General features: G+C 39.1%; 1 protein-coding gene across 1 annotated transcript in view; it reads right to left on the bottom strand.

Moving 5' to 3' along the window:
• Positions 1-6,316: 6,316 nt before the first annotated feature.
• PLCG2 (phospholipase C gamma 2) overlaps positions 6,317-16,908 on the bottom strand; it is a 190,312-nt gene continuing 179,720 nt past the window's right edge. Inside the window, exons 32-33 of the mRNA XM_050773193.1 lie at positions 7,653-7,837; positions 6,317-6,660 (exon numbers count right to left, since the gene is read on the bottom strand). Of these exons, the coding sequence (XP_050629150.1) occupies positions 6,618-6,660; positions 7,653-7,837 (228 nt within the window). The 3' untranslated portion in view covers positions 6,317-6,617. The remainder of the gene's footprint in view (positions 6,661-7,652; positions 7,838-16,908) is intronic.

The raw sequence follows: 16,908 nt of genomic DNA, 5'->3' as shown, positions 1-16,908 counted from the left end.
CAGAGCAACACTTCCCAATCTTTAGAAAAGAAAGAAAACCCATCATCAAGCTAAAACTACCTCTCCCTGCCTCGGTCACATTGCCTTTGCCTTCCCCACTATGTGACTCAATCCTTCTCTTGACATTAAGAGGTTTCTTTTAGTCAATTTTTATACCTGTATTATGTACTTAGCTGTGTGGATGTTGGAAGCAGTTTTATGTGCAGTTTTTAAATGTGTGTAAATGGCATCACTGGGTAGCACTGTTCTGTATTTTCCCTTTTCTCACACAATATTGTGTAAATGTATCCATGTTAAATATATGGGCTGTGTTCCACTCCACTTTACTTTCTTATACTATTCCGTCTTACAAATATCCTGCATTTTATCTATATGTCTCTCTACTAATTTATATCATTTCACTCTTCTCTTCGCTGTGTGTGTGTGTGTCTGGCTTCTTTCACTCAACTTGTATTTGTGTGATCCAACTGCGCAGTTACTGTAGTTACAGCTCAGTCATTTGTCGTTGCTGTATGGTGCTCCACTATAGAAATGCACATTTGTATGTGTGTATCAACTCTTCTGTAGATGGACATTTAAGGCTCTTTTCAGTTTTTGCCTATTGCGAATAACAGTACTATGAACACTCATATATATGTCTTTTGGTGTGCATATATATGCTTCAGTATTAGGTATATAGGAGTGGAATTGATGGGTTGCAGGGTATGTATATGTTTAATTTCAGCAGAGAGTGTCATACATTTTTTACAATGTAGTTTTGTACTATTTTACACAAGTGTGCCAGGTGCTCTACGTTCTTGCCAGGACATTAGGTTTTTAATTTTTTCCACTCTGGTAAGTGTAATGGTATCTCATAGTTCTAATTTTCATTTTTCCCATATGAATAATGAGTGAACTTTTTCATACACATATCAGCCCTTTGGATATACTCTTGTGAGGTGCTTATTCATGAAATATCCCCCTTTTTCTCAAATGGATTGTCTTATTCTTACTGACTTGGAAGGATGGAGTTATTTTTTGGCTGAGGTCTTTCGTCAGATAAATTATTGCAAATATCTCCCTCTATTCTGTGGCCTTTTCTCTTTGTCTTCTTATTGTATCTTTTGATAAAGACCAGTTTTGAATTTTAGGGGAGTCAAATTTAGCAGTCTTCCTTCAGGGATACTGCTTTTGCAGTTTTGTTTAAGTAACCTTTCCCTACTCATATGTTGTGAAGACCTTCTAGAAATAGTTTTATCTTGCACATTTTGATCTATAACTGACTTGATTTTTGCGTGTGGAGTGAGATAGGAATCAGATTTCACATCCATTAGCGACATTGAAATAAATTTAATAGATATAAAACTGGTAAAACCAGTGGTCAGTATCCACAAGGCAGTGATTAATTGAATCTCCACAGGACACAATTTGCATTTCTATGGACAAGAATAATTTGCATTATTCAGACAATAAAACATGGAGAAACCATATAAAATCAGATAATCTGGACAGCTGATAACCTATACTCTCTCTATATATATTGTTCTTTGAATTCTCCTTTAAACAAGCTAGAACATCTTATTGGTTCCCTTGTTAGTAAGATTTCTGATATATGTTCATTTTATATCTTTATGAGAGTTATGGTTGTATCCATTTAAAAAGTGGTCATTTGGCAGTTCTAATTTCATCTTTGCTTTTTAATATTCCTTGCTCACCCTTCTAATGCAGAGGTTCGTCATAGGCTATTCTTAAATCTTGGGATCAGGGTCACTAATCCAACCATTGGGGGCTGGGGGCTGGGGGTCAGAGGTATGAGATACAACATGGCTTCCTGTGAACCAGGGATTGTTGGCAAGAAATGCACTGATTGACAGTTCTAGGGAGCCCATCACTCAGCTGAGAAACACAGGGACTTATTATAAGGTCTTGCTCCTTCCAACACTAAACATGCTTTCAAAACTGATAAATTGAAGAGCACTCAAGTATTAATCTTACAAACTTGAGTTTCAACATAGAGTGAGTTTTTGCTGAAGGTAAGATAAACCTGTAACCTACAGAAATGTGGGCTAAATAGGACAGTAAAACACATTTCAAAAAATAACTGTAACTCTACCTATCTCATGACTAAATTATTTTTTGTGTGTATTTTATTTGGGAATATAAAAGGTGAATAGCAGTTTTTTTAAAAAGTTATGGGCAGATTGCTATATTCATTCAGATGAAACTTTTATTTTTCAAAATGTGATACAGCTGTTTAATTTTGACATTAATAATAGCCAACATCTGTGTGACTCATTCACTTAATTCTCTATGTACACAAAGCACATACTGTTTATATAAAAAATAAATTATGCTTTAATAATGAAACAAAATTTACAAATGCAGCTTCTTAAGGCCTAATGAAAAATAAGAAATGTGGAAATTTCTGAGAGGCATGATCACTGTGGAATCTGGCTATTCAGAAAGAAAATATTTTGAAAATTAAAAACCAGGGACAAACTATTGAGTATTTTTAAATGCCAATTTTTTAATTCTGTGTAATTCCAAATCTAATTATTAACTTTTTGTTGGTTAGAAGATAGCTTTTACGGTTGGGTTCAAAAAGCTAAATGTCACATAGGTTGAAGGTTAAGTTATTTTCCTTTTAAAGTTGAAAGGGCTGAGGCCCTTTTTAGCCATCCTTTTTGCTTCCAAATACAATTCATCACTTAGTGGCCCTAGATCAGCAATCTTAACATTTTATGCTCAGATACCTCTTAAGTGAATTTTAAAAATCTGTGTATCTTCTTGCACATTGCTATACTGATATCTAAAATTTCTCATCATGAATAGTTGCAAAGTGCTGGCATACCATAGACACTACATGTTTAAATAAAATGGTTGTATTCCTTTTTAAATTTAGCCCAGGAGGTTCTAAATATAAGTTATTTGATAGGTACGATGATCTTTTTAAAAATTTTATGAACAGGGCCATTTTTTTTATGATCAGTCTTACCTGAAGCAAGGCAATTTTTAGTAGCAGGGAATGCCCCACTTTTCCTTTTACTCCTTGAATTTGTATTTTCATACCACTTCTCCCTCAACATTTTAGCCTAATACATTTTTTATTTTTATGTTGTTTAATTCTATCTCTGTACCAAAAGTATGATATAGTATCCTATAATCCTAATGCCGTAAGCCTTTAAAAATGTTCTTCTGGATTGAGCTCAATCAATAAACACATAGCACAAATTTCACCAAATTATTAAACATAGTAAAACTTCATTGGAAATGTATCACTTAACGAGATAAAGAAGGCTCTTCTCCACAATTATTTCATCTATGTGGATTGATAACATCTTAAGATTGAGCCAAAGTTCATCATCGATTCTGTTTTCCCTTTTCAATTTCATTTATGGAGGTGTTGATCCTGTTCACATAGATACATCAGCGATAGCAGAATCACTGAATTCTTCCAACCCCTTTTTTAGTTACATGCTAAGAGACACAGAAATCTGCAGGCTGTTCCTTCCAGTTTGTTGAAAGCAGAGAATTTGGAACCACCAGAAAAAATTTGGAAAATCCATTTGCAAAAGGATTTGTGCCCTGTTAAGTCTTTCACTTTCCAAATATCCACATTTTGAATTTTATACCTTGGGTCATGCTCTACAATAAGACTAGAGGTGGAGAAAGCCATATTTTCTTTTGTAAGGTGAGAAAAGGGCATTTTCTCAGGCAAGTGAGTCTTAGAGAAGAATACAACAGGAAGATGAGGCTCTGAACACTGCTCCCCTGAGAGTCCTGGAGTCTGTGTATTCCTTGGAAAGCTCTGGTATACTCCCAGGGGTAAGGGTAGCTCAATCTAAAGACCACTGGCCGTGGCAACTTAAGTTTAGATTTTAACTAGGTCACAAAGCATACGAAGTATTAGACCATGTTGCCCGGCTGCCTTACTTAATAGAGCAGCAGGGCTTCAAATGTGTTCCACTAGAGATAAGTCCCACGAGACACTTCTGGCAAAAGGATTCTGAGATCAAATGTGGAAAACAAGACCCTCTACACCTTTCACTCCTGCACATCTAGTCTCACAGTAGAAAAACTGTTTAGCTTTTATAACCTAAGTTTCCCAAACTCACAAGGCCTAACCAGCCTCCCCACTTTATTTTTCCATGTAATCACCAATATTCTAAATAACACACTTAGGAAAATGGGGAACAAAAACAATGTAACACATATGCAGTGGTCGTTTCGACCTATCAGTGCTGCTTCCATCTTTCAGAACGTGCCTGTTCCGAGTCTTCTTGGCCTGGATTGCCTGTGCTTTAACAGTCATGTAGGAAGCATATCTCAGCTAGATACTGAGGTTATGTAGCATCAAATAGACTCTGGAAACAGCCACGATACCATGTGTGCCTTTCCTGAGAGAATCAGTCCCTAACACCACCAAGAACCAGATCAGCGTGTTACTCTGTCAAGGACAGGAGGAAGGAACCAAAGCAAGTACTTTTAATGGTGGATTCCAGTTGTAGCACCAGGAGGAGGAGACAGTTTTAGGCAGAGGGTTCTTCCCAGCACCATTTATGTCATAATCCCCTGAGAGCTCTTTGGCCATGCATGGGTTTTACACAGCAGCAGCTAGAGAGGTTTAGCTTCTGCTTCCTATGCTGCCATATGTCAATTTCTTTGATAAGGTATGAAAAATCCATTTTGGGCAGAAAGGGGATGCAGGCCTTAGCACTGTAGCTTTAGAGTAGAATGAAGTGGGGAGCTGAAAGGAGGTAATGACAGCAACACCTGAGCTCTACTGTGTAGAAGTCATGACAGAGCTGAGAGGGGTTGGGGGAGATGCCAGGAGCAATAAATAGGTTCTGGTAGCTACCTGGCCAAAGATTAATGGGGCCCTGGCTACGGAGTGCCTGTAGCACTCATCCTAGTGCCTTTTTCACCCAGCCTTTCTTGAAAGTTGCTTTGAACATCTGCCACTAAGAGGAATGTTCTTTCTTCAGCTGTTGACTGCCAAATAAAATAGCAACTCCCAGTTGGAGGAGCAACTGGAGTAATAGCACCCCATAACAGCCCTTCCTTGGCCAGACTGCTGTTCCCTGTATTCCTGGCTTCAGGCAAGGTAAATACCTTTCTTTTAGGAGCTCGTGGATGGAGATGATTGATGAGACCCATAGCTTTTTATTTTTTTAACATCGCACCCCCAAATCTTGGCACTGTATTTGGCATGTGGAGGTGATCAGTAAGTTTTTATAGAGTGATGGGACCAGAAGGGTCTTCTGGTCTGAGCCTGATTTGTTCTGCCCTGCTCTTCGGCAGTACATGCATGCTAAGCCCAGCATTTCAGATAACAAGAGGAGGGCCAGATGGGTTTTCTAGGGGCCAGTTTCATCCACATCAAGCATCAGGCTTACTGCTGGTTTGTTCTTCCCCACCACAGCCATTGCTTTTCACAGTTATACCCGTTTTCCCATCAGTCGTAAATTCACTCATTGAGAAGTTTTGACTCTACCAACCAACTCCCTTCCCAACCCAGCACTCTCCTCTCCTTTAAAAAGCCATATTACATCACTGGTATCTGTTAATATCTTAAGATGCAGAGGTGTAAAGCCCTCACCAGCCGCACATATTATCATGAACTAGGTAGGTTTGCCCCAAGGGAGACGGCTGCATTTGAAATTTTCTGTAACACCCTAATGCTTAGCCCATTAAAGCTCAGCTTGCTGCTCCAGAAAACTGGGTAACCCAGAGACATTTCGCCATTAACCTAACTTTTGTCTCTGCCTCTTTCAAGCAGCAATTGACCTCTTGCCTGTGGAGAGCTGTGGACCGAGGGCCTTTCCAGCAGCCTCCCAGCCAGTTCAGTAGGGCCATGGGGGATTAGTGGGGCCAGAGCCTACCAGCAGCTGGCAGAGCCAGGGGCAAGTGAGAACCTGCCCCTGCAGCAGAGCTCTGGTCTCTCTGGTGGGCTTTTTAAAACAAAGAGGCCCCAGGATTCCCACCTCCATCCCAGTAACTCTGGTCACAAAACAAGCCCTCACCATTCATTAGAAATTGTCTTGATGAAGAGATCCCATCACTCAGCCATTTTCTTGTGGACTGCAGCAGGCAGCCAGTGGTAGTAAAGTACATTGAACTGAGCAGGCTGCCTTTGGGTAGGGCTTCTCTTTGGGCCCTTATGGAATCATTTGCCTTTTAGTTAAAATCCTTTTCAGAATCTAATGAATAGTTTCTTACATTTCCAGCTCATCTTCTATGGACGTCAATTACCTGGATCATTAGAGGTAGAATCTTCTTGGCCAGAAAAGAAATCCTGTTCACTGTGTACAGGTTGTGCAACAGAAGGCTTAAGTGATCAAGGTTTTCATTGCTTTTATTCAATGAGGTTTGGAACATGAGAGGCCAAAAATGAGGAGCACATTTTGGGGAATCCTCTATAAAGAATATAAGTTAAGGAAGTTGTCCAAGATGAAAATAGTGGCAGGAAGTTACCCCAGCTCATGCCAGTTGGGTCTTCAGAAATGTCACCTTGATGGCAGGCTTGAAGAAAAGATGTCACAGATTAGCGTCTTCCTGGAGTGTGAAGAGGGCACATTCTCTTACATGCAAACACACATGTGCACACACACAGTACCCTTACACACATAATCCAGCTTCTATGAGTAAAACTTGCTGTTGCTGACTCTCTTCTCTCTTAACCTGAAATAAAACAGATTTCACCGTCAGCACTGGGGCATGAGAAATGGGCTGTGTGCTGAACTCTGTAACATTTCTCTGTCCATACATTTGCCAGTCATTCATAGCTGGATGGTGTAGGGCTGAGTGTCAGAGAGGCAAGCTCCAAGTTCCTGGTAAGACACTGAGACTCAGAAAGGTTAAATCTCCTCAATGGTAAAATAGAGTAAGAGCTACTCTGCAGGCTGACATTAGGACTTTTGTCTGGATGATTCTTAGTACTTTTAGACACATTATGAAATACTTGGCAACCCTGGCCGCCGCGTATCCCATTACATGCCTGTAGCACAACCAGAAGCATCCCTGTTGGGGGATCTTGACGCAATCTAGAGCCACTGGACTAGCCCGTTCTTGAGAACACAATAAGGACTCCTTAAAAGTCGGTGGTCACCATTTATTTTCACTATTAAATTGAAATGTCCTTCTAGAGGAAATAGTTCTACTTAGGGGAAGTGGCAAGCGCCTAAGGTATTACTTTAAGTTAATTTCTAGAACAAAGAGCACTAGAGTCAAGGGTGCCAAAGCTTTTTTTTTTTTTTTTTGAGATGGAGTCTCCCTCTGTTGCCCAGGCTAGAGTGCAATGGCGCGATCTTGGCTCACTGCAGCCTCTGCCTCCCAAGTTCCGAGTCTCCTGCCTCAGCCTCCAGAGTAGCCGGGATTACAGGCACCTGCCACCACGCCTGGCTAATTTTTGTATTTTCAGTGGAGACTGCGTTTCTCCATGTTGAGCATGCTGGTCTTGAACTCCTGACCTCAGGTGATCCGACCACCTCAGCCTCCCAAAGTGCTGGGATTACAGGCATGAGCCACCATGCCTGGCCCATAAGCCACCATGCCCGGCCAAGGATTTCTGAAGAAAGCAACTCAGAGGGCTTTCCAGAAGCCTGGCCCCTGGTGCCCAATATCACTGTGCCTAGAGACCTCCCAAAAGTTTGCAGGTGGAGGGGCTGACCTACCTCTTGTTGCATTTCTCCTGGTACAGCTGGAGCTGGTTCTCATTAACATTGAACTCTTTAACCAGGGCATCCCGGTTGGCATTGCGCAAGTTCTGGTGTGTGTCATACAGAAAGAGTTGGTTGTTCAGTTCTTCTTGCCGCCTCCTTAGCTGGCGACAGGAGGAGTAAAGTTCCTCTTCGCTCTCCTGCAGGATGCGGGGGAGAGAACAACCATGTGGTGACTATACCTTCCAAACCAAAATGTGAACGCGGCATCTCACAAGCACACCTGAAGGGAACATGGGGCAGAAGTTTTGCAACTTGGATTAGCCCAGAAGAGACAGGGCCTATTTTTACCAAACATAAAACACAATTATTTATTGTGTGGGAAGCAAGCCGTCTAAAAAGTGCTTGGTCTTTACACTGTCGCTTTATTGCAAAACATTGAAATAATTACTACACTGCCCGTAGATCCTATTTCCTAATCTATTCCAGTTTTCCCTTGGTCTACATGTCACCTTCTGGTCTTTAACTGCAAAAGCATCTAAGCAGCTGCATGCTTAAAGTGGAACCCAGCAGAGGAGAAAAAACAGCATGACATGAGAGCAACAAGGCAGGCAAGAGGCAGATAATTTAAAATCTTTTAAGGGTCTTAAAAGGCAAGGTAACAAGCTGCAACATGGATCAACCTTGAAAACATTATTCTAAGTGAAAGAGCCCAACTCTAAAAGATCACATATTGCGCGATGCCATTTATATGAAGTGTCCAGAACTAGCAAAATCTTAGAGACAAAGTAGATTAAAGGTTACCAGGGTCTGAGGGATGGAGTGAGTGGCAGCAGCTAATGAACATGAGATTTCCTTTTTGGGTGCTGGAAATGTTCTAAAATTGATTGTGGCCATGACTGTACAACACGTAATAGGCTATAAACCATTGAATTGTACACTTTAAATGAGTGATGATATGATATGTGGTTATATGAATTATCTCTCAAAGCTGTTACCCAAAAAAGCCAAGGTATTGTAAATTACACCTTGCAGAGATGGGCATGTGCCTCACCTGTAGCCAGTAATGATTTCTACTTCCCCCACCAGTACCACCTCCAGGCACATGACCCAATCAAGGCCAACTAGACGCATCTGTGGGAGTTTCATTGGTGTTCTGGGTAGAGTGTCTTTTCTTGGATCAGGTGAAAGAGTGAGTGTGGTCCTGTCATGGCCACACTGCTATTGTGTCAAGAAGTTGGGAATGTGCCAAAAAAAGAGGAAAACAGCCACTGCGTGAGCACAGAGATTCAGCCATGACTGAAACAAGACCTACTCCTAAACTTTTCAGTTGCAAGAGCCAAAATAGTACATTATACTAGGGGAGACAAAAAGATAAAACCCACTCAGGGTAGGGAGTTTGGGTTTCAGTGCAGAGGGAGGATGAGGATGTTGTACCTCATCTGTTTCAGAGGGTCACTGACTACTGTGTGAAGCTTGGCTTTGCCAGAGGTCAAGTCAATTGGCCTTTCCTGATGGAGTTCAAGTGAAAGACTCCTGTGCTACAAAAACATGTGTCAAGGTGCACAAACAAGATCCTTTGTCATTTACTTTTAGAAAAACATGGACTCGAACCATACTCTGCAAGGTTTTATTCTTACTTTAATGACCTAACAGTCCCCAGGGTAACAGCTGGAACTGTGACTTTGGAGAAGGGGGAGACAAAATGGTTATTCCAGCTGTTTGCAAAGGTTGAAGAGTAAGCAAAGGTAAAATGGGCTGTCCTTGGTGATTAAGTGAATGTCAAGTGAGGCACTGGGAAGAGTCAGTAATGACTTCACTTAAATGTATTCCCTTCCTAAAGGGAATACATAGCTTTCCTCCCTATGAAGAATAAAGCATATTAAAAAGTCAAACAATAGATGCTGGTGAGGCTGTGGAAAAATAGGAAACTTACACTGTTGGTGGGAATGAAAATTAGTTCCACCATTGTGGAAGACAGTATGGTGGTTCCTCAAGGATCTAGAACAAGAAATACCATTTGACCCAGCAATCCCATTACTGGGTATGTACCCAAAGGAATATAAATCATTCTACTATAAAGACCCATGCACATGTACGTTTACTGCAGCACTGTGTACAACAGCAAAGACATGGAACCAACCCAAATGCCCATCAATGACAGACTAGATAAAGAAAATGTGGTACATATACAGCATGGAACACTATGCAGCCATAAAAAGGAATGAGATAATGTCCTTTGCAGGGACATGGATGACGCTGGAAGCCATCATCCTCAGCAAACTAACACAGGAACAGAAAACAAAATACCACATGTTCTCACTCATAAGTGGGAGTTGAACAATGAGGACACAGGGAGGGGAATAACACACACCAGGGTTAGTCGGGGGATGGGGGGAGGGAGAGCATTAGGACAAACAGCTAATGCATGTGAGACTTAAAACCTAGATGACAGGTTGATGAGTGCAGCAAACCACCATGGCACATGTAACAAACCTACACGTTCTGCACTTGTATCCTGGAACTTAAAGTAAAAATTTAAAGAATAAAGTTCAAGGAAAAGTTAAAAAAAAAAAAAAAAAGAATAAAGTCGCCGGGCGCAGTGCCTCAGGTCTGTAATCCCAGCACTTTGGGAGGCTGAGGTGGGGGGAATGCTTGACCAGGAGTTCAAGACCAGCCTGGGCAACATAGTGGGACCCTGTTTCTATAAAAAATGTGAAAATTAGCCGGGCATGGTGGCATACCCTGTACTCCCAGCTATTCAGGAGGCTGAGGGGGTAAGATCACATGAGCCCAGGAGGTTAAGTCTGCAGTAAGCCACGATCATGCCACTGTACTCCAGCCTGGGTAAGACAATGAGACCCTGTCTCAAAAAATAAAGCAAAACGAAAACCCCATTTAAGTCTTAATTATATACCATGAAAGGTCTCTCTTTCCTCTTGTCTGCACCTAGAAGAAAATGGCTTCTATTGTTTTATTCTACATAATGAGTATTTGTTATTCAGGTGCAAGTTCAAAATTCACTTTTTCTATGAATGCTTCTGTAACTGCAGCCCTTTATCACCTTTTCTGAGTCCCAAAATATTTACAGCTATATTACATACTGTAGTCCTGGGTACACTATATATATATGAGATAGAATGCACATTCAGAAAAGAACATAAAAGATAGAAACCATTTACTGAATAACTCTACAGCAAGTGAACCAGTCTTCTTGACTTGAGGAACCACCATTCTAGTCAAGAGAAAGCATTTTGTAATACTTATTTCCTGGATTTCTTTTGAGTCTGAGTTTTCACTTAAAAATTTAGTTTATTTTATTAGAAAATAAAGGAAGCCTTTGGTAGTAAGTTTTACCTGGCCTGAGACAAAATCTTTATGGCATTCTCTGCCTTTATTTATTTTTTTTTCCTGTTTGTTGGGTGGGGGGAAAATACACAAAAGTAAAGTTTTTCCCCCACCAATACTTTTTAAATTGTTTTATGTTGGAAGTTTAAGCTTACAAAAAAGTACAGTAATAGTACAATGTTCTACATACCCCAACCACCTAGACTCCACAGTGTTAACATCTCGCACAACCACAGTACAAGTATCAAAACTAAGAAATTAATATCGGTGCAATACTAAAACTACAGATCTTATTCATATTTCATTGGGTTTTCTACCAATGTCCTTTTCCTGTTCCCACATCAAATCTGGGATCCCACACAACCTTTAGTCATTGTGCTACCTTAGTCTCCTACAATCGGTATGGTTTCCTCATTCCTCCTTCAGGACACTTTGGAAGAGTACTAGTCAGTTATTTTGCATGAATGTCTAGCAACTTTCATTTGTCTGGTGTCTTCTTCTATTTTGTTTGAGGTGACGCAGTTTTGGCAAGAAGGTCACAGAAGCAATGTACCCTTCTCAGCGTCTCACATCAGGAAGGACGTGATTTCAACATGCCTTATTCCAGGTGGTTGGTAACACTGATCATCTGATTAAAATGGTGCCTGCAGGGTCTATCCGCTGTAAAGCTGCTATTTTCTTCTAATTGATACATTTCTTGGAGGAAGACACTTTTGGGACAATGGAAATACATTTCTCTTCCAACTTTCATTTAGCATTCATCAGTAGGTCTTACTGCAGCAGTTAGTGCTATGCTGTTTCGATAGTGATTTTCTAGTTTCTTCATTCCTTCTACATTTATTAATCAGAATTCGTTTGTGGGGAGGACTGACTCTTCTCTCTCATGTATTCATTCATTCACAGACACGTAGCTATTTCATTCCGTGTGCTAGAATCCAATATTATTTTGCTATGCAAATTGTTCCAGCTGTGGCCATTGGGAGCTCTCCCTGGTTGGTTCTTAGGCCCCTTTGATGCCACCATTTTTTCAGCACTTCTTTATTTACTGAAATGTTAAGATGCTCCAGGTTCTTTTTATATTTTATTTATCTCAAGTCTGGAAATCAACCACTTGTCTAAGGAGCCCTGATTTCTTTTTATTGGAATATGATATTTGGCAATATCTGGAATTCAGAAACCAATGACTGGGGTGTCATTAATTCTAGGCACTCATCAGAGTGAGCTAGGATATGTATGTATTTGTAGTAACATGTAAACATACACATTTATTCATCTACCTATGTGTGAATCTATATATAAGTATATATGTAACTTAAGTGAGTTTATACTGATATCTCCAATTCCAATCAAACATTAATTTTGGAAGAGTTGGTATAAATTTCTACTTGTTCACATGGTGTTTTTTAATAAGATTTTATGTTTTTCCTTATATAAGTTGTATACCTTTATTTAAATTACTCCTAAATGTGTTAATGGTTTTTGTCAGTAACACAAATGGGATTTCCCATTTGTCCCTTCCTCCTACACCACATTTGTTTGTTACTTTCAGAACAGAGAGAAGTGGTTACATTCAATAAATACAAGACAAAGTCTCTCTTTAAAATTGAAGTCTTCCTGTTTTGTAAACTATACAATCAGAATTTGTATAGTTTAAATTTGTATAGAATAGAGATCACCTGACCTTTTTTCTACAATTATACTGATTATTTCATTTGGCTGATTACATTTATGGATCTACTAGTTTATGCTTTTTTCATATTTAATTTGTTGCTAACTGTGCCACTGTTAAACCATCCTTGCATTCCCGGAATAAATGCTTAGTTGTAATATATTGCTCTTCTAGTAAACAGCTGGACATTTGCTATTTTTTTTTAAGTTTAACATCTATATTCACACATGACATTGATCTATGGCTGAATGAGGTTAGAGGAAAGCTAGGAGTACTATCTCTCCAGTTTTGATATGAACATTATATAGCTTCAAGACAGAGGAAGGATTTCCATTGTTTTTACTTCGGTGGAGTAAAATTGGAATTACATTATTTAAATGAAGATAAAACTAAGCTATAAAACCATCTAGATCCTAAACCTGTTTTATCTAATAGGTATTTTAACTTTTCTACTGCTTTTCAGAATAATTTAAGGCAATCATCCATTTGCTCTACTTTATTATTTGGGGTTCAGTCTCCTTTCCAGTGTTTACTATTACATGTTTTTCCTTTTTGTTCTTTTATTAAGTAGGCAAAGAGTTTAACTGGTCTTTTGGGGGCTAGACACAGTGGCTGACACGTGTAATTCCAGCATTTGGGGAGGCTAAGGCAGGAGGATCTGAGAGCAGCCTAGGCAGCAAAGCAGGGCCGTGTCTCCATATACACACAAAAAATTTTTAATTAGCCAGGCATGGTGGCATATGCCTGTAGTCCCAGCTACTCAGGAAGATCACTTGAGCCCAGGAGGCCAAGGCTGTAGTGAGCCATGATCACACCACTGTACTCCAGCCTGGGTGACAAGAAAAAAACACTGTCTCAAAACAAAATTTGGCCTTTTTGATAAACAAGAGTGTTTTATTCTTTATCTTTTTTTGATTTGTGTTTTATTCAGTTGGCTTCTATCTCTATTTTATTCCTTTGTTCTATTTTATTGGTGTTTTAAAAGTTCTTAAGATGAATACTTAGTAGTCTTCAGTCTTTGTGAAGTTTTAAGGCGAGCACTTTCCTCTTCTAAATGTAACTATGGCATAAATGTTTTACTTTTAGGTAATTTACTTGTTTTAATATATTTAGAAAATTATTATATTCAAATCATGAATAATTTTACCATCTTTTTATATCTTTCGAATCTTGTCAAGTTATAGCCAATGACCTATGAAATTATGATTTTTAAAAAATGTGTTAAGGTTTTCTAAGAAAGGATGCAATCAAATTTATAAAGTTTGAGAAATAGAAGAAAATAGTGTATATTAGCCATTTGTAGGACACAAAGTTGTATATTTCTTAAGGCAAATTATTTTGATATTATATCTTCGCTGATCTCCTATATACTAGACTCTCCAAATTCTGAAAGATTTTTTCTTTATACAGTTGTCTTTGTATTTGTAGGAACTTTTGTTTTATATACTTAGGTACTATGCTGTTTGCTAATGACTTTTATATCCCTTTAGAAAACAAGCATTTTATCATTACATACTGTTCATCTTAATACACTGTAGTACTTCTGATCCTAAATTCTAGTTTGATGTTAACTTTTCCTTCCCAATTTTCCCAGTAACTCTTCCATCCATTCCTATTTGTTTTATTTACCTTGCCTTTAGGCCTGTTCTTATAAACATTGCAGTTAGATTTATTTTCTAATAGGAGGATTCAGCCTATTCACCAAATTAAATTAAGTTCTTATCCATTTCACTTCAATTACTATACATTTTACTTTGCTTTAATTTCTTCTGATTCTTTACCTTATTTTTACTCTGTCAAGTTTATGTTGATCTCCTTTTTTCCTCCTCTGCTTTTCAATTCTGCCAGCGGTTACCCTCAGTTTAACAATGCTAACTAAAATCACAGTTTCCTTTAACATCAAATGTAGCATTAACTCTCCCTCTGCAGTATAGTTTATTTACTGTCTGATTCCCCAGTCATCAAAGTTGAAATACCCTTTAGGATACCTTTAATTTAACCTGTCCATGCCTGTGTTTTGTTGATACTTGATTATTTTTCAGCTTTTGATTAGCATTTTTTATTATGGTATATTTCTTCCAATTCAAAAATTCTTGTTTAATATTTACCATGACAAAATTTTAATCACGCTGTCATCCTCCTGTAAGATGTAATTGTACTGCAAAATTAATTATCCACTCTTCACCTCTCTTCACCTCCCCACCTAAAAGTTTCTCTTCTGACTAAAATATCATTGATTCAGGGCTGCCTCAAGATTTCCCTTGAGTAGGATACCTGATATATCTAAAATATTGCATATTTTGAAATTCCTTGACATGTGGGGGACTGGACACTGAATTATTCTGTCTTCCTAGTCCACATTCTACCCATTTGGGGAGTCTTTTAGTTTTCAGCGCTAAAGAGGACAAGTCAGATATTAGACTTATTCAGTTCCTTTATACACAACTAGTGTGTTGCAAGTCCAGGTTTTTTAATTTATCCTTGGAATTTAACATTTTTACTAAAATATTACTAAGGGTATGGATGTGTTTTCTATTCATCCCACCTGCAACCAAGTGGGCCCTCACAAACAGCAGATCAGAGAAACACTTCCTCTATTCGCTGTTTCATTAATAGCTTTGCACCATCTGTTTCACTTTGTCCTTTGGGACATGCTTTCATATTAGGTCCTTGGCATCTGTCCTCCCAGCCCACCTTTTCCTTTCTTTCCATCTCATGGTGGGGTTGCCCTAGATTGTGAGACATTTCCTTCACATTATCTTTGGGGTCACTAATGCAGATCGCTTTACATACCGAATGTTTTAATTCAACAAATCAGGTCTTGTCTTTGAATTCCAGAAAGCTTTTTCCAGTGCTCTACTTGGATGTCTTTGAAAGATCCTATGAGTTATGTGTTACAATTCTCATCATCTGAGGCTTCCATTGGCTCAGTTTCAACTGCCAGCCACCTGTTCCAGGTGTGTACCTTTGTCTTCCTCTTTTTCCACTGCATGCTCATGGTTTTGTCTGTTCAGTAGTCATGTCAAACTGTTGGGTCATAGAGGGTAAACACAGCAGTTTTTGCTCTTTGGAGCCAGCACTGGGCAAACTGACCAGCTTTAGCTGATGAGGCATAAGGAAGGCCTTTGTGTCCCCCAAGTTCTCCCCAAGTGTGAGGAAATCTTTCCCAACCTCAAAAACCAGGACCAGCTCAGTGCTAGAGTGCAGCTCCCAGTCCTGTACCTCCAGGATTCTAAAGTGTGCACTCTTCTACAAAGGGATTCACGCATCTGATCTAGGATAAGCCTTAATCTAGTTGACAGCATCCTGGGTTTTCTTTCACTCTAAGGAAGGGCCTCTGTACCCCTTGCACTTTAGCTGCTACCCAGCACAAAACAGAACCCAGTTCACCCAGGATTAGTACTAAACAGGTCCTGGGGCAGCCAGTTTTCTCAAATGTGCCCTCCAGAAATGGCCAGTTTGCCCAGGGAAGATAATGGATATTTAAGCTTTCCTATTTTCCCCAGTCCCATTCTTCGGGATCTCACCATGTTAAATCATTCCAGTGAAGGCCTATTCCAGTTAATGGCAAGATTGGATGTAATACATCAACTTAAGAGAAACTATTTACTTTCAGAGAACAATTTGACATGCAGGTAAAAATACATGGTCCTTTTTTCTTTGATTTATTATTCCATTGCTAAATATCTAGCCTTGGGAAATAATTTTTAATCAGAAAATGTTACATGAAGACCTATATTATTTATAAAGTAAAAAACTGCCAATGACTTAACTCTCCATTAGTAGGAGAATAAGTGAATTAGGGACCCACACGTAATGAAACAGGCATCAATGGCTTTGAAAATCATTTAAAGTCGTTGGCGAAGTAGGAAAGGGCACCTGTATGAATCCGACTATGGAAATATCATATACAAAAAATCATCAGGCAATGGAAATCTACCAAGATGGTAACGGTGGTTAGATACAGGCTGTTTGTGAGGACTCTTTTCAACTCCCCCACCTTTCTTTCCTTACATCTTCAAATACAGTAGGTAATAAAATGGTGCTGAAAATACTCTTTATAAACTAAACATACTGCTAACAAAGTAAAGGCCTGCGACTTGATAAAGTAATTGTGACATGTAAATGGCTTCTTCAGAAGGTGTTTAAAGTGCTTATTGACAGTTTTCTGGGGCTGTAAAATCTATCTCAGCAAATGTTTTATGAGCAAACTCCATTTTAGCCCTTACTGGATCAATCATTTGCTCAGAAAAC

Source organism: Macaca thibetana, chromosome 20 (genome assembly GCF_024542745.1).
Source record: "Macaca thibetana thibetana isolate TM-01 chromosome 20, ASM2454274v1, whole genome shotgun sequence".
Lineage (NCBI taxonomy): Eukaryota > Metazoa > Chordata > Mammalia > Primates > Cercopithecidae > Macaca > Macaca thibetana.
The sequence above is the reverse complement of the archived record's forward strand: the minus strand, read 5'-3'. Positions and strand labels throughout refer to the sequence as shown.